This window comes from Bactrocera tryoni, chromosome 1 (genome assembly GCF_016617805.1).
Source record: "Bactrocera tryoni isolate S06 chromosome 1, CSIRO_BtryS06_freeze2, whole genome shotgun sequence".
Taxonomy (NCBI): domain Eukaryota; kingdom Metazoa; phylum Arthropoda; class Insecta; order Diptera; family Tephritidae; genus Bactrocera; species Bactrocera tryoni.
In genome coordinates, this window is record NC_052499.1 from 32,136,226 (window position 1) to 32,162,660 (window position 26,435).

Sequence of the window (26,435 nt, forward strand, 5' to 3'; positions counted from 1 at the left end):
TATTATTTAAATTTTTATGTAAATTATTAATTATGTTTATTTTAAGTTGTAAAGGTGCAAATAGGCCTACCGTTCATACCGCAATTTTCATAGATTTTTTAATACATACCTTCTATAAAAATTCTATAAAGCCTTACTTAAAAAGCCGAATATCTCGAGAAGTATTAATGATAGCGATTTTGACCTCAAACCTTTTTTATAGCAAATGTCATTTACGAGATATATACAAAAAAATGCGAAATTCTTGAAAAAATCTGTTTTAGAGCCTCGTACTACCTCGCCGTTGTGAGTTACAATTCTGAGTGAACAATTCTGAGATATGCGTTTAAAGTCAAAGCGATGCCATAAAATACCTCTGATCTGTAGGAATTTAAAGCTAAAAACTAACGATTGTAGTGTATTTTCTATGGAAAATTTTTACAGGCTTTCGTCCAGTTCTTAATGTTAATATTAAGGCCTAAAATTTTCAGGGATTTTTTTTTAGGGTATTTCCAATGAAATTTCGTGACGGGACTAAAAAATATTAATAGTTCAAAAATTTATATGCAATTTCACATACTTATAAAGAAATAAATATTGTACCGTTTCTATCAGTTTTATCGTTAATAGTATACGGATGAGAATTAGAACGATGTGTTAAAAATTCAGCTACAAATGCCTAAATATCTTCTTTCTAAATTAAAATTATTGGTAATAATATTTCAAAAACTTACGAATACAAACCGTTTTATGTTTTTGTCTGTCAATTGTAAACAAATACATTCAGAAGAAAACTCACCACCGAGGAATCTAAAAATAGGGCTGCTTTTTATTAATAAGAACTCACTACATAATGAATATCTTACTATCAGTAAATGATATTTTTATGAGCGAAACATGACACACTATGGCGTTTAAATCAAATATTAGTAAGTATATGTCATTAATAAACGATTTCCTTTTATATTAAGCAACAATACTTATAGTTTTTATTATTTATTAGAATAAATTTGCTAAGTATTTACTGCCTCAATATATACAGCACTGCGTTGCTACCTCTGAAAATCCAAGATGGCCGCATACATGGGGTTTTACCTGTCAACTTTGAACAGTCTAGTTCTTCAATTCGAGCACCGTCCAAAGATCTACAACGCATAAGTGCTACATAAGCTTGTCCAGCAAGAAACAGTCGAGAGCCCAGATAAATTACTGCATGATCTATTGTACAATCAGAGAACGTATATTTATAATATATACTTATATAGTATATTTATAAATATACGTTCTCTGGTACAACCTTGAATCTTATGAACGGTCGACGCCCAACTCAGTATGCTATTCAAATATCACCAAAACTAGTTTTATATAGATGTTGCATATTTTAAGCGCATCTTTTTGGTGAGGTATCGCCTTCCTACAGTGTCGCTCAAATATTCTATTAACAAGTAAGGAAGGGCTAAGTTCGGGTGTCACCGAACATTTTATACTCTCGCATGGTAAAGTGATAATCGAGATTTCATTATACGTCATTTACATATTTTTCAAATACCGTATTTTTGTAAAGTTTTATTCCGCTATCATCATTGGTTCCTAATGTTTATACTCGTATTATACAGAGAAGGCATCAGATGGAATTCAAAATAGCTTTATATTGGAAGAAGGCGTGGTTAGAACCGATTTCACCCATATTTCGTACATGTCATCAGGGTGTTAAGAAAATATTATATACTGAATTTCATTGAAATCGGTCTAGTAGCTCCTGAGATATGGTTCTTGGTCCATAAGTGGGCGGCGCCACGCCCATTTTCAATTTTTAAAAAAGGCTGGGTGCAGCTTCCTTCTGCCACTTCTTCCGTAAAATTTAGTGTTTCTGACGTTTTTTGTTAGTCGGTTAACGCACTTGATTTTGAACATAACCTTTGTATGGGAGGTGGGCGTGGTTATTATCCGATTTCTTCCATTTTTGAACTGTATATAGAAATACCTGAAGAAAACGACTCTGTAGACTTTGGTTGACATAGCTATAGTAGTTTCCGAGATATGTACAAAAAACTTAGTAGGGGGCGGGGCCACGCCCACTTTTCCAAAACAATTGCGTCCAAATATGCCCCTCCCTAATGCGATCCTTTGTGCCAAATACTTCACTTTAATATCTTTATTTATGGCTTAGTTATGACAGTTTATATGTTTTCGGTTTCCGCCATTTTGTGGGCGTGGCAGTGGGCCGATTTTGCCCATCTTCGAACTTAACCTTCTTATGGAGCCAAGGAATACGTGTACCAAGTTTCATCATGATATCTCAATTTTTACTCAAGTTACAGCTTGCACGGACGGACGGACAGACGGACGGACAGACAGACATCCGGATTTCGACTCTACTCGTCGCCCTGATCACTTTGGTATATATAACCCTATATCTGACTCTTTTTAGTTTTAGGACTTACAAACAACCGTTATGTGAACAAAACTATAATACTCTCGTTAGCAACATTGTTGCGAGAGTATAAAAACAGATATTGCAAAACAAAAAAATCCGCCTTATTGTTATCAAAAAGTTTACATACACTAAAGATTATTTATATTATTCAAAAGTAATTACAAAAGTTTTAGCGGTTTTTGGCCGACATTTTGTTGCAATTATTGTCCCTAGACGTCGACGCATGCTCCCCACTCGATTTCTAGTATTATTTCCGGATATTTTGCCCAACTATGTATGTCGATAAGGCATGTCTGTTATTTCGATGAAATTCCATGCTTTCGAATATTATTTTCAAAATTAAAAATTATCTTGTCAAAATGTTCAGATACATGTGCTTATCAATTTTTTTAAATCTACCTTAATAAGAAGAAGAGATTGGCGTTTGCTAAACAACATTTACATAAACGCACCGTATTCGTTTTGGGAAAATATTGTGTTCAGCGACGAATCAAAATTGAATATAATTGGCTCGGATGGGATACGAAAAGTGTGGAGAAATATCTATGAGGAACTTCAAAGAAAAAAAGGATATAATATAATGGTTTGAAGGTGTATGGGTCTCTCGTTAGCAACATAGTTGCGAGAGTATAAAAATGCATGAGGACACAAGTCATAAATTTACAGATGAGATAACATTAAACACACACACAAACATGCATTGAATTGTACACTTTAAAACAACCCCATATCAAGCAGCATAAACAATATGTTGCAATACATACAAACAATACAATACACACAACATACACATATGTATGTATATTTAGTTATTTAATAGCCTTGAAAGACGGCAGCGTTAATCCGGATTAACTGCGCACTTAATCAGATCCAAATTTGTAGGTGACAGACGGCAGCTATGCGAGTTTGAAACTCTCATAAACAGTTCATTGTCCTTTTTATAATATTTTCAATGAAAATTGATAGAAGATAAACATTACGGTTGTTAGCCGACCAATTTTTACCAAACCATTTTTTATTACAAAAGCATATCAACACATTATTTTTAAAACTGCATCATAACATAGAAGTTTTATTGATATTATATTGAGAATTTGATAAACAGCTGTCAGGGTTGCTTGTATTTCATTCACAATAGATGAAAATTGGCCATTTTTAACAATGTTGCCAACGAAATCTCACAAACTCCTTAAAATTTAAAGAGTTATTTTTGGATTCAGCAACGGAGTTAGCTGTGGTAACTCCTGAATTAATCCCGAAAAATCCAATTAATCTGGTTTAACGCTGCCGTCTGTCAATGCTATAAGATAGCTTTCCAAAATAACATATAAGTAATGAAAATACCAAATAAAACTTAGAATGAATAAATTCTCCCTCGATATAAGTCTATCATTGCCCCCCACTAGCGGTAAAGTCTTTTAGAAACTACATTGAGGTAATAACACAATGTGTTTTACTCCAATCGATAAATCGCAATGGGGGGAAAAGTAAATGATGTCCAAAAGCGAATGGAAGCCGATCACTTACAGTTACATTGAAAGTCTAGTTGCATCAATGCCTAGAAGATGTGCTGGAGTTTAAAAAAATAATGGTTATGCAAATAAATATTAAACAAATTTTAAAATACTTAAAAGTTGCAAATGTTTTAAACTCATGAATTTTGACTTTGATTTATTTAATGCCTCTTTACCACTACAAGCAAATTAATTATTGTTCCACTTTTTATGATTTTTTGTATAAATATATATAAATAAAGGAATACTTTATCAAAAGTCAGTATGGTTGCAAATGTTTTGTCCACCACTGTATCTCTAAAACTCGATTTCAGTGGATCCAACACTTTCAAATAATACACATTTGTGCCTTATCAATGCTCGACTGTCAGGTTTTACAGAAAAGCTTTGTAATTGTCGGGTCATATGTTGATAAAAATGGGCACAATTTGCCCACATACACATTAGATACGCATATTAATTTGAACTCAGTTCCCAGTTATGATAAATTATATTTCTTTATTTTTATTTATTTATTTGTATTATTTTTTTTCAAACAAAGTTTTCGATGACACTCGACATTTTTTTACCGTTACTTAAAAAAATATCGTTATTCTTCGATTTTTAATTGTAAGTCAGTTGTAAAGTCTATCCATTACTCAATTTATAGAAGAATGAATATGTATCTTATTTTAAATAATGTACACTTAATAATTTATTTATGGTCACACAAAGATAACCTATTATGCTAATTAGCGTTCCAAAAGTGTATAGATCGTCAAACTTTTGGAAATGGATGTGTGAATATGAGCATGTGTAGGCTTGTTTGTGGTTATAAGCAAAGTTCAATTATATGTGATGATCACACACACAAGTGTACTTTCATATTTTTGAATCAATATGAGTGTAACAAATTAAGATTCTATAAAAAATTGCGTTATGAAATAGTTTTAGTCTATATAAAATTTAAGAAAGCAAAATCTACTAAAAACTCTTATAAAATACTTTTGATTTTCGTGATCGAGAACAATATTTAGTGCTGCTAAAAACAGGCAGCGCCTTATATGTAAACAATATATATTGCAGGCAGTCCATAAAAACACATTTCAATCAACTTTTTTTAGCTTTCTTAAAGAAAATCTATAAACAATGTATTACGCAAAATTAAAACAAGGCGAGAATAAAATATATATCCTTATAGCGTTTTATAAAAAATACATAAATCGAAATATCTACTGTTATGTTTTTATAAAAATCTAAAAATATTGTTTTTACAAAACTCGATTTTTGTGTGATTTTCTCAATTATTTCTAAGTACTAAATACATTTTTTAATGTAACATTTGCTTTGTCAACCTTCATTTACGCTTTTGCTACCCCAATAACTTTTCCTTAGGAGTTACTAATTGCTGCTATTCTTGTTTCGTTGCAGTTATTTTTTAATCTCGCTGTTTTATTATTGTGAGTCGCTAAGATACTAGCCTAAACCTAATCGGATGGCTTCACTAGACCCATCACTTTGCCTTCAAATAGCGGCAAAATATCACTGTCATTCACGATCTCTTCCTGAATCACTGGACTTTCCGGATCTTCGCAATGTGTTTTGAAAAAGAACCTAAAATGCAGTTCAAAGAGTCTTTCAGATTAATATATGTTTGCGTAATTAAAGTGTGCAATTTTTCTCACCTAAAATTGCCCTTTTTCGGCAAGTAGTCTTTAAATTGCTTCAGGGTGGGTTGCGAACCGGGAATTTTCGTTCTGTAAGGATATTCTTCGTCACAGAATGAGAATACGACAGTCGTAGTCTCTAGTGGTTTTGCGGGTAGAGGTGGTGGTTGCGGCTGGTGATGTAAACTGCTGCTGCCACTGCTACTGCTGCTGAATGATGGTGGTTGCTGCGATGGCTGTATATGTTGTTGAGTATAGCGACGAGACCTTCGAGTCTCATCTTCCAGTCTTCTTTTTGCCTCTTCCGATTTAGAGGCCGTACTTGAACCAGATCGCGAACTTTATTCAAATTAAAAATGGGTTATTAACCAAATATTTTTGTTATATTCTTATTTTACCTGGTGTCTTTGTACTTCATAAGAGTATCGGCTGAGAACAGACTGATTCCACTATCTGTATTGACGGAAGGCCACTTATTTGTTAGCTTCCTGGAGGAGGAACTGTGATCCGGCATAGATTTGGAGTGTTTCATAGAATGTCCCCCTAATAAAAAAAAATCAATATTTTTGTGTTAAGAAGGCATTTATCCTTTTTTTGTAAATAGTGTGCATACGACTTATAACTACCTATACTCATAGCTCCGTCACTAAGCATTCCTGAATCGTGGGTTATGGTGCGACGTCGCGTCGGAAGAGGAGGGCATGGTGACATGGTACCAGGCGAACGGTGAGGTGTTTGATCCTTCCATACTCTTGATACATGCTGATCGAGTATATCTTGGTCATTGTCCTCCTCTAACGCAAACTTTTCACGGATCGCGTCTGCAAAAGCGCGATCGCTGGCAAGCCTTTCATTTGTCGGCATTGAATCGTCTGTGAAACGCTGGAAAGAGTACGAGAGTAATGTATAAATATTGTTTAATACCGCGATATTTATTGTTTATATATACATCAAATCTAGCTCTATCCTCAATATCTTGCTTTCGTTTCACTTCTTCCAATTTCGGAATGAGTAATGCAATCAGGTCAGCTTCTTTTAAAGGACGATGTTCGTTCGAATGGAGGCGTTGTGTTCGGGGTATAACCTATGTAATATCAAAATAAATACTTATGTAGCATATATTCTGACGTTAAAGTAATTCATGTATTATTTACTTGAAACGTGTTAGTCTCTTTGTTGGCCAAAGCACTTTGACGTATCGCTTTGCTTTCATTTGAACTATGTCTCCTTTGAATATAAGGTCGACCATCCCTGAAATGTAGAAAATATATCTTTTTGTATACATAATTGTATATTACGACAACTCTCTTCACTCTGACAAATCATAAAGTCAGACATCTAATACATGTTATTTGCATACTATGTACGTATTTAACAAAATATGAAACAGTAATTTTCCACACTTAGGATATATGTATACTTACATAGAACTAGATAGAGACATTGTATCGGAATCAGTTCGACCACCGGAACTTACGCTCGCTCTTTCCGAATCCACACGCGAATTCGGAACATAAGAAGTATTCGCGGCCGCAGGATACACATAACCATGAGCACTATTCGCATGCAAAGGTTGGTATAAAAGATATCCATGCATTGTTTCCATTTACATCATGTACAAATCATATATAGTATAAATGCAATAAAATTATTAAACCATAATATGTAAACAGATACAGCATCATGGGTACAGTCGTAGAACAAAAGGAGGCATGCCGAATGGAGTGATTGGTTGTATGATTCAATGATTGGTTGGTTGGTTGGTTGTGTGATGTAACATTTGTGGGTTATAAATCATGATGAATACAAATGAAAATAAATATAAAATTTAAAAATGTTATTAGCATTTATTGGTCAGGATAAAAAAAAAATAAATTAAATTAAATTATTTTAATGTTCTATAATACATTGTATTCTTTCCATGCGATTTTACCTTTATGTTACGTTACATTCATTAATTAAAGAATTATCTTTTTAACTAAATATTGGATGATATATTGCGTTTCCTTAAAAAATATTATTTTGCACAGAGGAAGTTGCTTTAATTAATAAAAGGATTTTTAACATTTATATTCAGATATAAACAACCATGCAATAATAATTATGTATATAATCTACAGGGTTTGTCCGGAAAGTAATTGGACTGAGTCGATTTAAAAAATGTATTGAACCAATCGTTACAATTCTTAAAAAACTTTAAAAATAGGCACTTTCTGCGTCGATGCAGCGCTGCCAGCGGGATTTCCAAGCATTGAAGGGGTCAGGAAAGCATTCTCCGGAATAGCCTTGAGAGTCGAGGTGCATGTTTTTTGGCGAGGAGACGTCGGTGTGTGCCACTCGGAAGATTGGCTCTTTGTCTTGGGATCATACTCAAAGATCCATGACTCATCACCTGTGATTACGTTATTCAAATATTGGGGGTCACTTTGATACATGTTCAAATTTTCTTTTCACACTTCCACTAGCGGCGATTTCTGGTCGTCAGTTAGCACTTTTGGGACCATCTTCGCCCAGACCTTGCGCATGTTCAAGTGCTCCGTCACAATGCCATGAACCACAGATTTTGATAAATTTAACATCTGGACAAATAAACGAATACTTAACCGACGGTCTGAGGTCAAAACTTTGCGCACACGAGTCGCAGGTCTCCCAGCGACGTCTTCCCGGCCCTCCAAAAAGGCCTAATGCCACCGAAACACAACACTTCTTGTTAAAGCACTATCTGAGTAAGCCTGCTTTAACATATCACACAACATTTAATCGCGTACCTCTGCTCTAACGAACGCTAACTTTTCGGCTTGTACCGCTCACAGAAACACGTCGCGCGAAAATGTTTGTCCTGACTCTCCAGGTGCTCGTTCGTTAGCTAGGAACGCCTTCTACCGAATTCAGTCGGTGCGCACACGCTCCGAAGAGCAGTCGCGGCGGAAAAAAACAGTCCTATTACTTTCCGGACAAATCATGTATATCATCAAGTAAAGTATTTTTGCTAAACATTTAATTTAAATATAATTCTCTTTATGTGGATCAGTTTAAAAGTCAATCAAAATCTAGAGAGTTGTATGCGTCGGTTTCATTATTCGGACAAAGTCATACTAATAAATAATGAAGATGTAAAAATTTCGTGTCTGCTATTATAAAGTGCATATTCATAATAAAAAGTGAATATTATGTATTTTCTGTAAAATTAATCAACAAATAAAAGTTTATAAAATTACCCCGGAGGCCGTATTTCCAGTCTTCTCTTCTGAGTTGCTAGTAGTAAGTCGTGGGTTAGACGTATAGGCATATCGGCTGATTTACGACCACCTTCAACTCGCAGCTTCTCGAAATCGTCACAAAGAGATAATTCCGAATCTTCATGCAGTGTAGGTAGTGTAGAGCTACGTGGAAGAGTATCAGTAGCACTAATAGAGCCACTGGAGCTAGCTGATGTTGAAGGACCGTACACGCTACCACTTGCACTGCAAGCACCGCCAAGCTGTATATTTCCACTAGAGGTGCTCATAGGCAGGTTAATAAATGGCGCTACCGAAGAGCAAGGCACTTTCCCAGAACTAGTGGGCAACGCGCAAGCTCCTGTCGATCCAGCAATTCCTGCTCCACTACTACCACAACTGGCACCACTACTACTTCCGCTGCCGGAACCAGCGGCCCCAATCCCAAATCGTTCATGTGAAACGGACATTTGCTGAATATACAAAATGTACATTTCTGAACAAAGGAAGCTAGGATAAATGTTGTCACGTATGGTGACCTCCACATATTGCTGCATTGAATCGTATATGTTAGAATTGAGTGGGACTTCATTTTTAAGACCTGCTTTTATTATTCGTCGCAAGTCTTCAGGTATTGATAGTTGACTTTTTCGTAAAAACCTTTTCAATACGAAATGTTAGCGAACACTTACGTAAAATTAAAATGTTACATTACCGATATATCGCTCCTATAATTTGTTTAATTTTTTCGGGGTCAGTTTGCTGCTTTAGACCTTCACAGGCAAAATAAAAATTTAAATGATCATTATAACCAGGTGCTTCGTCTTCAACGTATTTTTTGAAAAGGTCCACTCCATCACGGTCCTCAAGAAGATGATTAAGCGTTCGAGCCCAATTCAAATAAGAAGGTGGTGAATTTCGGGTACTGTCAGCCACCCCTTCGGTCATCTGAAGTTGAAATATAATTAAGAAATTATTTCCTATACGATTTTTTAGATTTTATCAGCTTTTAATGAAACTTACCTTTTTAACTCGACTTTCTTCTCCGGGTACTGGTGGTCTAGGCCCACTACACTCATTATCATCATATTTTCGGAATCCTGATGGCTGGCTCATGCCACTTTGTTTTCTATTTTTCTATCTACCTTTAAGTTTGGCTAGCAAACTACCGCCTCACAAAGTTTCCAATACTTTTTTCACACTTACAGCGTTAATGAATATACATATATTTTTATCTATACGAACTGTCCGCTATATTTAGAATATAATGAACTTGGAAGTTATTAATAATTTTGCGTGCTAATTTATTTATGGAAGGCAATATGGCAGGGGCTGAAAAAGAAAAGCACAAATATTGAATTTAATGAGAAATTACGAACAAATTTCATATTTAATGGATTTCTTATAAGCCATTTGTTAGCCTATATGCGTTAGTAAATATTTTTATCAATTTCATACTATACACATTTTTTTTTGTATAATTTGCAGGTTGGTAACAACATCACTACAACACATTGAAAATATTAAAATGCAATTTTTTATTACCCATATACCAACAAGAAATTGTATCCTGTTTTTTATCATAAGTCCCAAAATCAACGAACGAATTTAATATCAGGTTTCTTTCACTTGAAACATGAAGATTATTATGTTAAATATAGCAATCTTTATACAGTTTAATATCATGGTGGAAAAATTTCAAATCGACATTCTAATATCAAATCCTACTAAATTGAAAAAACACATTATAAATCGTAGAAGTGCGGGTGACATACTTTATTGCAATGTACAATACTGTAGTCATTCCTTCAAGCAGTCAATAAGATTTTCCATTTCTTTGTTTTTCAAAGCAGATACTTATTCTGGAAGCAGCAAATTAATTGAAATCCATTCAATACTTCTCTAGAAAAGCGCGTCTTCAAATCTTCGCCGATTGTAAGAGAGGAATGTACACTGAGACCCTTAGTTCTCAAGTAAAAGCTTTCGCGCTTTGCTAGTCGCCCGCAAATTCTTGGTTTTTCTTCGTCAACTTTCAGTTCTGCCGCCATTTTTCCCCTAATTTCCTCTCTGAATCCGCCACTGATTAGATAAAGCTAAAGAACACTTTATATTTTTAATACAAAGCAATTTTAAATGAATTAAATATTGCAAATATATTGAAATAGTTAACATAAATTCTGTTAAATGCATCTGAAAGAAATATTGCACAAATTTTAAATGTTCAGATATCCCATTGTTAGTAATATTAAAATTATAAAAATGTCAATAAAACAAAAAAGGTCTTTGAAAGTATCTATACCTTGTTCATTGTATAATTACACTAAAATATCCGAAGAAATTTGTTCAGATCGAATCAATATAGCATATAGCTGCGGTACAAATTGACCGATCAAAGGAAAGTTCTTGTTTGGTAAATTTTTTTTATTCGACAAATTATCTTTTCGGAACATAGATTATAGTTCATGGCAACGTTACAATCAAAACTCAACACAAAAAAGTGACTAGAAAAAACTTGCAAAACGTTTTCCCGTTAAATGCAATGCGCAGCCGCATATTGGTTTAAGTTTTTTTACCCAACCTGTCAAAAAAATGTCGGTTGAAGTATTATCAAACTTTAACGGTTTTCAATTCTCTGCCAATGAGTTTGACTAGAGCACGGTCCGTTTCCACGACAGTTAAGCATATGTAACCGGAAGGGACCCGGATTTTTTATCCGGTCGAATGCTGTCAACTCGGCAGAATTCTGCCAACTAGAGCAGGGGTTCCCAACTTTACCTTGGTCAGGGTCAGTCAGTTAGTTAGTTAGTTAAAAACAAATTGTAATAAGTAATCTGAAACTTTAATTAAGAAGCCAGTAGTAAATTATACAGAAAGAAAAATATATTTTTAGGATAAACTTCTATAATTATGCATTAATATCATTTCTGAGCTTGCTTGCATATTCTTCATGAGTTGGGTTTTAATTATCCATTCGCATAAGAATTTGCGTTTTTACACCAAAACGCAAATCAATGAGTTCTTCAGTAGTGTAGAGCTACGTGGAAGAGTATCAGTTGAACTAATAGAGCCACTGGAGCTGGTTGATGTTGAAGGACCGTACACGCTACCACTTTATTGCAAGCACTGCCTAGCGGTATATTTCCACCAGACGTGCTTATAGGCAGGTTAATAAACGGCGCTACCCCAGAGCAAGGCACTAGTGATTTCTCGAAGTTAGTATAAGAATTTGCGAAAACGACTGAAGTGAATTCGATTCAAAAGCATCCTTGCAGTTTCTGTCATTTTGTAATTCAATGAGTTCTTGCTGTATTTCTTCAGTAAAAATACGCGTCCGTGCTAGAGGCTACGAATCAGTTTTTGATCAACTTTAGCTTCGGCATTCTCTGGTAAGTAAAAATTTCTTTCTTCAATCAATATTTGTAAATGAGTTTTTATGTGTTCTTGTGTCTTTGTTTTGCTAACAAACATAGAATAATTGTTTTTCTTCCACCACAACTGAAGTTCGCTACTAAAAGCAAGAAATTTATCTTCAAAAAGTATTATTTTTTTGGGTCGTTTTCTAATTATTTGCGGTCGCATATTTAATTTACTTAAGAGTGTCAAAATATCCAGAGATGAGCCAAAATCATCTGATATGCTGGATTAGTAAACTGTTACAATAAATCATTAATTTTTTTGTAAACTATCTCAGTTCATATAATCCTCGCAACAAATTACTTTTCCCCAGCCTTCGAAAATCCATGTGAAAGAGAAGTGCCTCATGTTCAAAATTTATTTCAGTGCATAATTTAAAAAAAAACGTATACTTTAAGGAACTGCTTTTGATAACACTTACAACTTTCATTAAGGCATCCGAGAGTCTTAGGAGCTAATGCTTGGCGATGTATGATGCAGTACGTTGTTTTTGCATTAAAACTTTTCTGTTTTACTAACATCGCTGGAGGGACGATCACAACATTGCCGGAGAACCATCAATACGGTAGAGTATTATTCGTCGTCAAATATGTAAAAGCAACGACGACACGTTTATTTGACTTAAAATTAATATATTTTGTGTTTTTTTATATCTAAGTCTTTCAAAAGATGTATATTTAACATTAAATACAGCATATCAAAATATTTTTTGGTTTAAACAGATAAAAAAAAATAATACTAAAGCTTAAAATCCGCCAATCGACGATGAAAAGGCTAATTGTCTTGCAAATCACTAGAAAAAGTATTTCAACTTAAGAACAACTTTTAGCTGTCCAGCTGATGTACGACAGATAAGGGCTGGTGTACCACAGGGCAGTGTTTTAGGCCCAACTCTATACATCATATATACTGCAGATCTTCCAACAGCTAATAATCTATTAACATCAACTTTTGCGGATGACACAGCTGTAGTGAGCCGTAACAAATGCCACATAATAGCATCAAGAATATTAGCCAAGCACTTAAGGTCTGTCGAAGAATGGCTAGCCAACTGGCGTATAAATGAAAATGAACAAAAGTGTAAGCATGTTACGTTTTCGCTAAGACCAAAAATGTGTCCGGCAGTAAAAATTACGTCTATCACCAAAACAGCTCAATCACTTGTTTGAGCTTGTCTAGTTTTTAAATGGATTTAAGATTTTATAATTTATTTTTAGGCTTTCAAAAGAAAAAGCAGATTCAATAAATAACAAGTAAGGAAGGGCTAAGTTCGGGTGCCACCGAACATTTTATACTCTCGCATGGTAAAGTGATAATCGAGATTTCATTATACGTCATTTACATATTTTTCAAATACCGTATTTTTGTAAAGTTTTATTCCGCTATCATCATTGGTTCCTAATGTTTATACTCGTATTATACAGAGAAGGCATCAGATGGAATTCAAAATAGCTTTATATTGGAAGAAGGCGTGGTTAGAACCGATTTCACCCATATTTCGTACATGTCATCAGGGTGTTAAGAAAATATTATATACTGAATTTCATTGAAATCGGTCTAGTAGCTCCTGAGATATGGTTCTTGGTCCATAAGTGGCGGCGCCACGCCCATTTTCAATTTTTAAAAAAAGGCTGGGTGCAGCTTCCTTCTGCCACTTCTTCCGTAAAATTTAGTGTTTCTGACGTTTTTTGTTAGTCGGTTAACGCACTTTTAGTGATTTTGAACATAACCTTTGTATGGGAGGTGGGCGTGGTTATTATCCGATTTCTTCCATTTTTGAACTGTATATAGAAATACCTGAAGAAACGACTCTGTAGACTTTGGTTGACATAGCTATAGTAGTTTCGAGATATGTACAAAAACTTAGTAGGGGCGGGGCCACGCCCACTTTTCCAAAACAATTGCGTCCAAATATGCCCCTCCTAATGCGATCCTTTGTGCCAAATTTCACTTTAATATCTTTATTTATGGCTTAGTTATGACAGTTTATATGTTTTCGGTTTCCGCCATTTTGTGGGCGTGGCAGTGGGCCGATTTTGCCCATCTTCGAACTTAACCTTCTTATGGAGCCAAGGAATACGTGTACCAAGTTTCATCATGATATCTCAATTTTTACTCAAGTTACAGCTTTGCACGGACGGACGGACAGACGGACGGACAGACAGACATCCGGATTTCGACTCTACTCGTCGCCCTGATCACTTTGGTATATATAACCCTATATCTGACTCTTTTAGTTTTAGGACTTACAAACAACCGTTATGTGAACAAAACTATAATACTCTCGTTAGCAACATTGTTGCGAGAGTATAAAAACAGATATTGCAAAACAAAAAAATCCGCCTTATTGTTATCAAAAAAGTTTACATACACTAAAGATTATTTATATTATTCAAAAGTAATTACAAAAGTTTTAGCGGTTTTTGGCCGACATTTTGTTGCAATTATTGTCCCTAGACGTCGACGCATGCTCCCCACTCGATTTCTAGTATTATTTCCGGATATTTTGCCCAACTATGTATGTCGATAAGGCATGTCTGACTTATTTCGATGAAATTCCATGCTTTCGAATATTATTTTCAAAATTAAAAAATTATCTTGTCAAAATGTTCAGATACATGTGCTTATCAATTTTTTTAAATCTACCTTAATAAGAAGAAGAGATTGGCGTTTGCTAAACAACATTTACATAAACGCACCGTATTCGTTTTGGGAAAATATTGTGTTCAGCGACGAATCAAAATTGAATATAATTGGCTCGGATGGGATACGAAAAGTGTGGAGAAATATCTATGAAGAACTTCAAAGAAAAAATGTATTGCCAACAGTAAAACACGGTGGATATAATATAATGGTTTGAAGGTGTATGGGTGCTTCTGGAGCTGTACACTTGGAATTAATTAATGAAAAATTTAAAAAAATAATGTACGTCCAAGTGTGCGTAATTTGGGTCTTATCTTGAATGTGAATGGTTGTTATACAATTGCAAATAACTCCATACGCCCCAGCAATCACCAGGCATTAATCCTATTCAACATACATACATATATGGAACCATATTCGAAAGCATCGATTTCATCATAAGTAATAGTGCCTTAAAGCTGCCTTATTGACATAGTGGGTCAAAATATCTGGAAATAATACTAGAAATCGAGAGGGGAGCATGCGTCGACGTCTGGGGACAATAATTGCAACAAAATAAAGGCAAAAAATAAAAATAAAAAATACCTCTAAAATATTGTAATTACTTTTGATTTATGTAAATAATCATTAGTGTATGTAAACTTTTTTGATATGAATTAGGCGAATTTTAAGCTTTAGTATACATTTTTTTATCTGTGTAAAACAAAAAATATTTTGATATGCTGTATTTAATGTTCAAAGGATGTAGAAATAGATATAAAAACACACACAAAATATATTCATTTTAAAACAAATAAACGTGTCGTAGATTAATCCAACTAGGTGTATTTAAACTTTATTGATTCATTTTTGTATATTTGTATACATACGTTACAATTGATATAGTAAGGCTTATTTGTAAAAAAAAATCTTAAATTTTTTGGAATATATTTTGTTTGGTGACCAAAGATCGGAAACAGCATTTTCAGCATATTTTAAGTTTAATGATTTTCATCAGTCGGCAATTTCGATCTTGAGGATGCACCACGGCCTGGAAGGTCTTTTGAAACTGATGTGAATAAAATAAATAAATTGCATTAAAAAAAAAGAAATTTCTTAGTGAATGTCCCGATATTTAAAAATTTTAAATCATTCGCGGGCCATATCTTCCCTTCTGCGAACAACTGGCTGGGAACCGCTGGACTAGAGTTGTAGTTAAATATTCATGAATTTATTTAGGAAAAATATTAATAGAAAATGAAAAATGGGTAAAAAGAACTAATATACTTATATTTTCAAACTTTTTTAATCAGTTATTATGTATAAATCAATAGAAATGTGAAAACTTTGTTAAGTTCGTGGAGTAAAATCCAGAAACTGGACGAGACAAGCTACAATTTAGAAACATCAAAATAAAATGAAGGGACCGTGGGAAGAGTTTCAAACATTAAGAATCAATGAAATCCACTACTCCATTTCAGTAATCTACTGCGCACAAATATGGTGTTTATATGTAATATTTAAAGGTTGCTTCCGTTAAAATCATTTAAAATGGATTCTTGATAACTGTCGGTAACAACGAAATGGAGAGTTTGTGGTTCAAATTGCTTCATCTCATTTACTTATGAATCTTCAATAAACACTATTTAAAAGCCATTTATTTGCCAATGAAACTTTGGTTTACTCGGTGTTAGAAAGTTGGAATGGGTTTCTGTGACTACAAAGGCTTTTTCTTAAGCGCAGCACATCTGATTTGGCAAAAACATTTTTGTCATTGTAATACAGTGCGCGAAATAATTAAATGCTTTATTGTAATAGTAATATGTTTATTTCAACGCTATATTATAAATCTCCAAAAGGAATGGGCAAATTTAGATTTGTCATTATTGCAAGTTTGTGTTTAATAATGATTAATAATATCAATTAACGGTTTTATTGTTTTTATTAATTTCAATTACTTCAACCCATTAACTACAAGATAATATACGCAGTCAAAAATCAGTAGTAAAGACGTTCAGCGATATCTTTAAGATGATTTAAATCACAAAAAATTACTGTATAAAAGAAATGCATCGAATTGAACTACGGCCATTTTGAAAGTGATTGTGATTGGTTGTTGAGATCGACCAATAAAGTATTCCGGACAAAACAGTTAAAGGAGGACAATCAACAGTTGCACGAAATTTTGAAAGATATTCCTTTTACTTATGTATTTACAAGCACTCTTGGGCTAACGTGTTTGCAATACAAAAAAAGAACGAAGAAAATCAAAATTCCCAACAGAGCCCGAAGCAGTGCACACAAAGGGGGAAAACCAAAAACACATCAAACCGCCATAGTCATAAAGAAATAGGCATCGCGACAGCGACATTAACCGAACTATATTCTCCCTTATATACGTATGTACATATATACAATGTATATGTCTACATATGCCACATTTATGTATACTCCGGACTCACCCTTGTTTCTGCCAGGCACTTGAAGTATATGTAAAAGGACCTTATATATGGCGTCGCTTTTACCACTATCTCTTATGTGCGAAGACTATGAACTACCAAATGTTAATGACAATTTTCAGACGTTAGAGGGGTTGGTAAGCTCATGCTCATAATGGCAAGCCGATAAGAGGGGAGGGAAATAAAGTTAAAATGATTTGTCTTTTATGTCAACAGGAGACAAATAGAATGGAAATAAGAAATAAATGACGACAAGCTTAAAGAAGCATAATTATACTAATGTACGTAAGTATGTAGCTACAAGTCAGACTCTGTTGTTCCCAATATAAGCAGATAATTTCATTGTTGCTTTCTAACCCTTTCAACTAGCAAAATTATAATCATTTATTGCTTTTTTTAGACAAAGAGTAAAATTATGAAAATTTGGATTTCGGATAAGAAAGTTACGAGACGCAAAATTTTCGTCTGACTCTGTAAATTTGCCCTCGTCTCATTGATGAAATGGAACCACGTGATAACCAAAAAACTAGCTTCTTTTAACTATGAAGGCCCATTCACATACAACTTTCCTCCCTTTGCGTGACAGTTCATACTGCAACAACGAAGCGCAGAAAACAAAGAGTATGCCGCAATGAAAGCTTTACTTTCAGTGTTCTCTCTAATAAAATGTTTAAAGCTAACATTTTGCTTGGCTTCGCATCGAAAACTTTTTATGTGAAAAGCGTACACCAAACTTTGCTGTCGAAATAAATGTCTGACGCAAAGCAAAGTAAAAGTTCTACGTGAATTGGTTATACGAATTCTGGCAGCTTTAAAACCTTTGACCATGACTCCTTCGAAAAATGTGAAGGTAGCCAGCAGAAATCAGATGTTTATGTTAACATTATTCCTTCTCAACACATGTGGGGAAAATTGCTGCCTTCTGAAGCTTTATATTTTGGGTGCGTTCAAGATGTCAATCAAGCAGTATTTCAAATTTGTCAAAGTATCACGTTCTGAGCGAATTTTTGGCAACACCAGCAACAGCGCCACCTTCTACCGTCACTTTTTGTGCGCAATTTATGCAAAACTCATCAATCTAAATTTTTGTCTGCACATCAGAAGAGTTTCAGCAAATATGCAACACAGTTGCTGTACTGCTGTAGTTATTACGTAGCTTGAACGCATCCTTTATCAATATTACCACAATAAAAATATTCTTGCACGATTAAAATATTGACACATTTTTATGCTCTAGCAACATGTTGCTACAGAGTACAAATGTTTTGTTCACCTACCGGTTGTATGTATCACCTAAAATTAATCGAGATATACTTATATGGAGTTATATACAGTCATGGACAGAGAAATAGTACACTTGGAGTATGTAATAATACCACGTTTTTATTACTAACATAAAAAGAAAAAAAATGAATTTCTGAGTTGAGGAATACGTTGTGTATAACGGGGGGTATTCTGGTCTAGAAATTAAAAAAAAATCGATTTTTTTTTATATTTTCAAAGTTTAACTATTCAAGAATATGTGTACAAGGATTTTTCAAAATTAAAATTATTTTCGGAGATATAGGCATTTTTCTGACCCGGCATCCAAACTGGTTCGCCCGGAACTAATCGAACAAAAGACATTACGCGAAACTTTAAACGCGTTTTTCTCAAAACTGACTTTTTCGGAACGATACCCACGATTTCTCAGGTTCTACTGGACCGATTTACTTGAAATTTTTATAGTCTTCTTTATAGGCTTGTCTATGGTTGGAAGTAGCCCCATCCCCAAATTTATATTTTTATTATTTAAAAAAAATTCGAAATAGTCAGAGAAATTGATCCAAAAAAACTTTTTTTTCAGGCAGTCGCCATTTTGTGAAAAAAAATTTTTCCCACTTTTCCGTAGTTCCGGTCATTGCGACATTATTCTAGATTATTAATAATTTTTTTTTTGATTTCAGATAACTAGGAGGCTTGAAATCATGGGTATGGTCACGTGGACATTTTTAGAGACCACCCACTTCGTCAGCTCAAAATTTTTGAAATTTTTTCCTTTTTTTAGTTTTTAATTTTTTTCTGTACTCTTCTAAAATTAACAAATAACTAATAAATAAATGGATAGTAAAACTATTAATTGCCTTTTTTACGACACTTTAAAAATTACCTGAAATTCATGCTTCTAGACCAGAATACCCCCTTAAAAAAAATTTTTTTAAAAGAACTATTCAAGATTTTTTTAATAGTTCTTTAAAAAAAATATATTGAGTTTCTAATTGCGAACGTCACTCTACCACCTCCGTGCTTAACGGTTTTTGTGGTGTATCTGGAGTTATTTTTCTTTCCACTCATTAGTCCAAACAATTTAGCATCATTAAAACGCGTTCGTACAAGTGGACTGAATACACTAAACTCAAATTGGAAGCGGACCATTGCGACGACCATAAGTCCGCCATTAATCAGACCACTGATATAATATGTGTTTCGAAATACATGTATGCAACAGTCAAGTAACTAGAGATCCAATCTAGTTGTCCCCATTCTCAAACAACTCATAAACCAATGAAAACCATTCATTTATTTGATTGGATTATTGAGCATTATCCCACTGGTCTGCATCTGCTAAATGATATATGTACCTGTTTAATTTATGGATTACATTTTATAAAATAGCGTATACATATATGTATATACGTATGCATGTATATGGTAGATCTAATATCCTATAGATTAGCCAGGTTTCGCAATTGATATAAAAGTTATGATTGAGCCTTTGATGTTCCATATTTTGTTCTTAAATTCAACTAAAAATAAAACCTTTTTTCATTCAAATTGAGCTTTAAAAATTGTTGTCTGACCCTTAAAATTGTTGCTGGACTAATGGTTAATGATTACATTTACGACCGCTTTTATCTTTTTGTTGAAGTCACAAAAAAAAATTACTGAAGTAATTTTGAGGAATGCTGTCGAGTTGATAGTTCTCGGTCGAATAAAAATCCGGATTCGTTCTGATTACGTAGACTCGGCAGACCTTCTTCAATGCGGTTAAGGGGCTATACCAGTGTGACACTTTCATACATATACATATGTATAAGTGAAGCTTTAAACGCGTTTAAATTGCTGGCGTAACTCAACGAAAAATTAACCGATCGACTTCAAATTAAAACTAAGTATTTTTGAATACTGATTGGTTGAAAATTGCCAATTTGGCATTAAAAAAAACGACAATTTTTTACCTAAAAAAAACTTTGATAGTTTTCAAAGATCGTGGGTCATTGTATAGGAAATATCTTTAAGTTTAATAAACTTTTCACATTTTTTTGTTTCAGCCACTCATTCGGCCAAAATCACGCCAGCAGTTGGGGCACTTTTTTTGGCTCCTCCGAAGACAGCCCATAACTCCGTTATTTTTAAACATTTTTGTAAAAAAAATCTTAAAATATAGCTGAAAATATACCTTATGATGGTCAAAGAAGTTCGAAATATTCAATCGCGTACTTTTTCTTAAAAAAATTCACGAAAATCGCTTAATTTTTCATGCGTCACACTGGTATAGCCCCTTAATAACTGTTCCAGGTGTCCATTTATGAACCAACTAAGAAAAAATTGTCCTCATTTGGCTAAAAAAATTCTGTATCATTTCGAATGTGTTGTTTGTTCAAAAATTCGCCATTATCCTACAACAGAACGGCTTTTCACGTTAAAGTCTGACAAAATAATATTTTGTTCAAATTTTATATTGAGACACTTTTCTAATCATTTAATTTAAATTAAATCTTGAGTATTACCTCTTCATTCTTCTGTTAGATATGTTAATACAATAATCCTAGCAATGTAAGATCTGCATTATCTTTAATGCTTTATGCAAAATTTCGTCAGATTTGTTTCTGCGAAGTAGTACCTTAAATGCCCAATTCATTCACTTAATGTTAAGTTGATTTCATTAAAGATATGAAAGAGGTCTTCAGTTTTGACTATTGAGTTTTAGACTACTATAAAGTAATAACAATTATATTATTTTATTCTAAGTGAAAATATATATTTGTGAGAAAAGAACTTATTAAGGGGCGCGGCCACCCACAAAAAAAAAACATAACCAATGATCTTCTACCGTACTTCGATTTCTTGTACCATATTACAGGAAAATAACAGAATAATTTAAGTTAAGTTAACAAAAACTGTACTTTTTGATAAGGTAGGCAGCTGAGTAAAAAAATTTACTTAATTGCATGATACGGCACATGGGTATAATGTATTCGTACCTGTGCGAAGAATAATTATTATTCTTTAACAAAGCCAAAACACACAATGAATGACTCCATATACAAGTTTATATTATGGATTTCATATCCTACTCATCTGCTCATATTATTTTCAAATAATTTCATAACATAATGTTTATTAGTGCTAGCGAAATGGGCCCGTGAAATTTTATCCTTTGCGCATACTATAACAGAAGTATTCGTAAGAATAAAACCATGAAAACAAAATACAATCGAAATTGCGTATTTCTTTGTTATTATTTTTAAAAATTTACGCTTTACGAGCAAATCTCTTGCCGGCCTTTGCAACTGACTTCATATTTCTTAAATGCACGTAGTTTTATGTACTGAAAGTATGAATGCACAAACAACTTCGCGCACAATAAGTAATCTGATGGTGGTTGAACTAATTAGATATACATATGTATGTATGTATATGTATGTACGAGTACACACGTGCACTTGTACTTATGTATGTGCGTAAAGTAAAATATACGTAAGTGCGCATATTTATATAATGTATAATTGAATAACTCATCTGGTTTTCTAGCTTATAAAAAAAGACTCGCGAACGCTTGGGTCGAAACAAGGACACACTGTGTCACAGTGGAAAAAATTATAAGAAAATTTAATATAAAAACAAGTAAGGTTCGGGTGCAGTCGAACATTTTATACTCTTGCAACTTACAAGAATCAAAGCCAGCGAAATACTTAATGATGAAAAACGTCAATCTGAGGATAGAAATCCAAGCAGTTTTATATACATATGTACATATACATAAGTATACTACTTATATATAGAACCACTAAGGGATTCGGCCACGCCTTGCTGTCGTATACATTTTATACTATTATTCATGTAATAAACTATTCAATACAGTGACAATTTTATTTACGATTTTTTTGTCGGTATAAGAATCCAATGGATTGTACTTGAGATTTAAGTTTGAATATATTCATACAAATAAATTTCTCAATGTCTGGTTAATAGCGCACACTGGTCGATTTCATAGGCCAAAAATAAAAAAATAAAAGTTTGAAATTTACCACTGTTTGTATCAAGGATATTTCTTAAAACACCAATAAAACTAACGGTAAATACATTTTTGGTCTATCCCATTCGTAGGGGCTACGAAAGGCAAGAGAAGTGAGACAATAGAAATACACTGACTGTGCAGTGAAAATAGCTTAAAAATTAGCTCTTATAATAAATTAAATTGCGATATAAAATCGTGTTTAATCCTCATAAATCGAAATAAGTATTGATAATAAAGGTATATGTTATATAACAAAGTAGTTTTTAGGTAATAATATAATGTTTTATTATTTTAAAACAATTGTTTTATAAGTGCCCTTTTGCGTGGTATGTTTTTCCTTATACAACGATTTAAGGTATACAAAAAGTTGTGATCCCTGTCTCGCCCTTAAATGAATCAAGTTTGTTGATATTAGTTAATGTTTTCTAAGTCTATGCTTTTGATTTCTGCTGCAACTTTTTGCAACTTTCTTTGTTATTCATGTTATTCTACCAGGCATGTGATTTTTTGTGTGTTATTTATTATAATTTTTTGAATTTACGTGTACGTATATTCGTGCATATTTTATTATTTTTATGTGTTTTTTTTTCATTATATTTGAGCATTGGTTTTCATTTTATCATTTTCTCACTTTTATCAAATGTTTGTTTTGTACGTACTTTTATTTAGGCACATCATATCGGTGTAAACTTTCACGTCTATATATTTTTGAATTTTGGTGTTTAGAAAATGTGTGATGAAATATCACCGAAGCAAATTTAATAAAGCTTCATTATTTACTTATTAGAAGCTTCGTTAACAAAAAACTTGATACGAGGGCTGCTATATATATTCTGGCCTAGGGCAACACTAAGTGTTGCCAGGTGCAATCTGACATTTCCATTGGAAAGTTTGACATTTTTTAGCATAACATCACTCAGAACGTTTTGTCATTTAATCGTGAATTGTTTTATTTACAGGGAATTAAAAAATTCATCTCGGCCAAAAAACGGAATTAACTCGTGAACATTCTCGTGCGATCATTTTTCACAACTTTCGACGTGGATTATCACGACAAGAGTGCATCGATGAACTAAAATCTTTGTATGGCTATGGAGCACCATCCTATAGCACTGTGAAAAACTGGTACAACGAATTCAATCGTGGCCGACGCTCGCTCAAAGACGAATTCCGTGAAGGTCGTCCAAAAACAGCCGTTGTGCCAGAAAACATCGATGCTGTACGTGAACTGATAATGCAAGACCGTCATGTAACATACTTTCAGATAGCATGCCTGCCTATGCATTTCTCCCACCAGCATACATTCGATATTGCATGAACACCCGGCCGTAAAAAAGGTTTTTCTCGTTGGATCCCGCACAATTTGACAATCGCTCAAAAAAAGGCTCGTGTGGATTGGTGTGACGAAATGCTGAAAAAATACGATTGCGGTGCTTCAAAAGACGTTTATAAGATCGTCACCGGTGACGAATCATGGATCTATGCGTATGAGCCCGAAACAAAACAGCAATCGACAAAAAAAAAATAAAAAAAAAACATTTTCGTTGATAAATATGCCTATTTACATACATTATTAGGCCAGAAATATATATAGCAACCTACAATATTAACTTTTAAAAAGGTTTCAAAGGAAAAACTGTCTCAGAATCTGATGTTGAAGTTGAGATAAAAAAAATTATTGGACCACATTGCGTCAGAAATGTAATTAATGAAGGGAATGAGTCCTCTAATTACCTATTACCAATAGGAATATGTGAAAACTGCAAACCGACCTTCGTCCGCCCGCTATTGCCGTCCTGTTTGAATTCAATTTCAAAAGGAATTAGTTTAATAAACCCTCAATGCACTAGATTTGCGCTAGATCCTGTAAAGGAATTAACTTCAAAATATTTCTGGTATTATCTTCCTTCGTCAGTTCGTAAAATTTTAATTCACGCTCCTGATGTTATTCACTATGCACCAGTGCATAGATCCTTTCATCACCAGTCAAAGAAACTATCATGCAAAAGTAAATCAATTTTATTAAAATCAGTTTTTGATTTAGTTGAATAATATTCAAAAAAAATCCTTTTTTCGTTTATCAAATTTTTTAATTTAATATAATTAATTAAAATTTTTTACCTTCGGGGGGTGGCAGAGTGGGAAACGGGAAAGGGGGATTTTAAAAAGCTTTGGCAAAAGTTTCACTTTTATATATGCAGTGGACGTATTTTTGGCCGCTGATTCCATACAACACCGACCACTGTGCAGCGTTTCTGACCAGTTAATGGAGATGTTCGCTTATTGTGCGTCTATTTAAGAGAGCTTTCACTGTATTCTTTATTTATGAATTGTCTTAACTATCCTATCTTCTAAGTTGGTTCGAACTGGACACCTTGTGCTAAATTTTCCTAAAATCAATTCAGTAGTTTAACCCATTCCTTCCCACTGTCCTATTTATAGAACACCATAGTAATTTTTTTTTTTTTTCAAAACTGACCGTTTACTTTAATTATTTCTGTAGAAATTTATATTCATGTATTATTTTCCTATTATAATATTATTTTCTCGCTATTAAAAGTATTACATTATTTTAATATGAATTTTTAAAACTGGTCAATTTTGTAATTTAGGTCACTACATGATGAAGAGGGACAAACAGAGGCGTTGCCAAAGACTAGGTTGTAAAAAAAAACCTCTTACTTTTTGTGTCAAATGCGATAAAACACTTTGCAGTGATTGTTTTATACCTTATCATACAAAATAAGCTTAAATACGATGATAATTTTAATAAAATTGATTTTCTTATAAGCGTTATCTTTAATTTTTTCTGAGCATATATCCCCAGTGTCCTATTTATATGACGGGCTCATTCATCAATCAAGGTATTTTTTTTTTATTTCATATTCTTCTTTCTTAACGTATTAAGAGCCCAAGTTACAAATTTCACAAAAAATTCCAATGATTTCGATGCTTGGGAAGTAATGGGTTAAGAGTCCATTGCGGAAAAACAACGTGGCACGTACTTTTTATATATAATATATAAAACTATTATATGTAGTATATGGCAGTTGGGGTAGTATCGACCAGATTTTATCTATTTTCCCCATACAACATACTATTAACATGTCACATACTAAAAAACCAATTATATAGAGTAAAGTCACCCGGAATTTCGAAAATCCTGATATTAGTTATATGGGGCCTAGGTCAAGTTTTCGCCCAATTTAGTTATTTTAGGCACAAAAAAACACCTTTAAGTGTAAAATACGCTATTTTATTTTCTTAGAGATAACTATCCACTAACTCACTTTAAAAATTTAAAACATATCTATATACATACATATGTAATATATACCAGGTTTGTCTGCGATATTACCCGCGGTTTATGAAGAAAAATAATTGGCAGTAAAAAAACAAAAAGATGAATTTACAAAATGATGACTGACAGAACTGAGAGAGTTGATTATGCTTATATAATTGTTTTTTTTTTTCTCGGGTCGTAGAGAATCAGAAATCATTTTACTGCAGCACTGCGGGACTTATTGTTTCTTGCGTAAATAAAAAAAATGTCTTGCTCTCTTACTACAAAATTCTTAATGGTTTGTTTAATTAAATTTACTTTATTTTAATTATAAAGTCTACCAATTTTAAATTTTTGGAAGGTGTTTTACACTTTTATACTAGTCTTATTACAATTTAAGATTTTAAGACACTTTATATACATATATATTATAAATCGCAAATGCCCACAATATTCATTAGATTTCCGTACGATAAACTTAAAAAGAATTTTTTAATGTTATATAAATAAATATAAATAATATATTTATGTTTTTTATTCACCTGTATTACAATTAGTCTGTTGCACCTGTTGCTTCGGAGT

At 33.3% G+C, this 26,435-nt stretch overlaps 1 protein-coding gene across 3 annotated transcripts; it reads right to left on the bottom strand.

Annotated features, from left to right (window-relative positions):
• Nucleotides 1–4,408: 4,408 nt before the first annotated feature.
• On the bottom strand, nucleotides 4,409–26,435 carry LOC120774099 (axin). 3 transcript variants are annotated; one of them, XM_040103461.1, is made up of 11 exons: nucleotides 26,396–26,435; nucleotides 9,818–10,126; nucleotides 9,510–9,742; nucleotides 8,795–9,454; nucleotides 7,001–7,132; nucleotides 6,731–6,827; nucleotides 6,526–6,660; nucleotides 6,203–6,458; nucleotides 5,975–6,119; nucleotides 5,595–5,915; nucleotides 4,409–5,523 (listed from the first exon to the last, which is right to left on the bottom strand). In XM_040103461.1, exons 2-11 carry the CDS (start codon nucleotides 9,908–9,910, stop codon nucleotides 5,397–5,399), a joined length of 2,199 nt encoding a protein of 732 aa, XP_039959395.1. In that variant the 5' UTR covers nucleotides 9,911–10,126; nucleotides 26,396–26,435; the 3' UTR covers nucleotides 4,409–5,396. The 3 variants fall into 3 exon arrangements, with proteins under 3 accessions (XP_039959395.1, XP_039959386.1, XP_039959403.1); XM_040103452.1 differs by lacking the exon at nucleotides 26,396–26,435 and having other exon boundaries at nucleotides 9,818–10,165; XM_040103469.1 differs by lacking the exons at nucleotides 7,001–7,132; nucleotides 26,396–26,435.

Excerpts from the sequence above, each read along its gene's own strand:
- LOC120774099 (XM_040103461.1), bottom strand. The coding sequence starts at position 9,910 with ATGAGCCAGCCATCAGGATTCCGAAAATATGATGATAATGAGTGTAGT. Across the intron at positions 9,743-9,817 it reads AAGAAAGTCGAGTTAAAAAG|ATGACCGAAGGGGTGGCTGA; the intron begins GTAAGTTTCATT and ends TTTCAACTTCAG. Across the intron at positions 6,120-6,202 it reads TGACGGAGCTATGAGTATAG|GGGGACATTCTATGAAACAC; the intron begins GTAGTTATAAGT and ends TTTTTTTATTAG.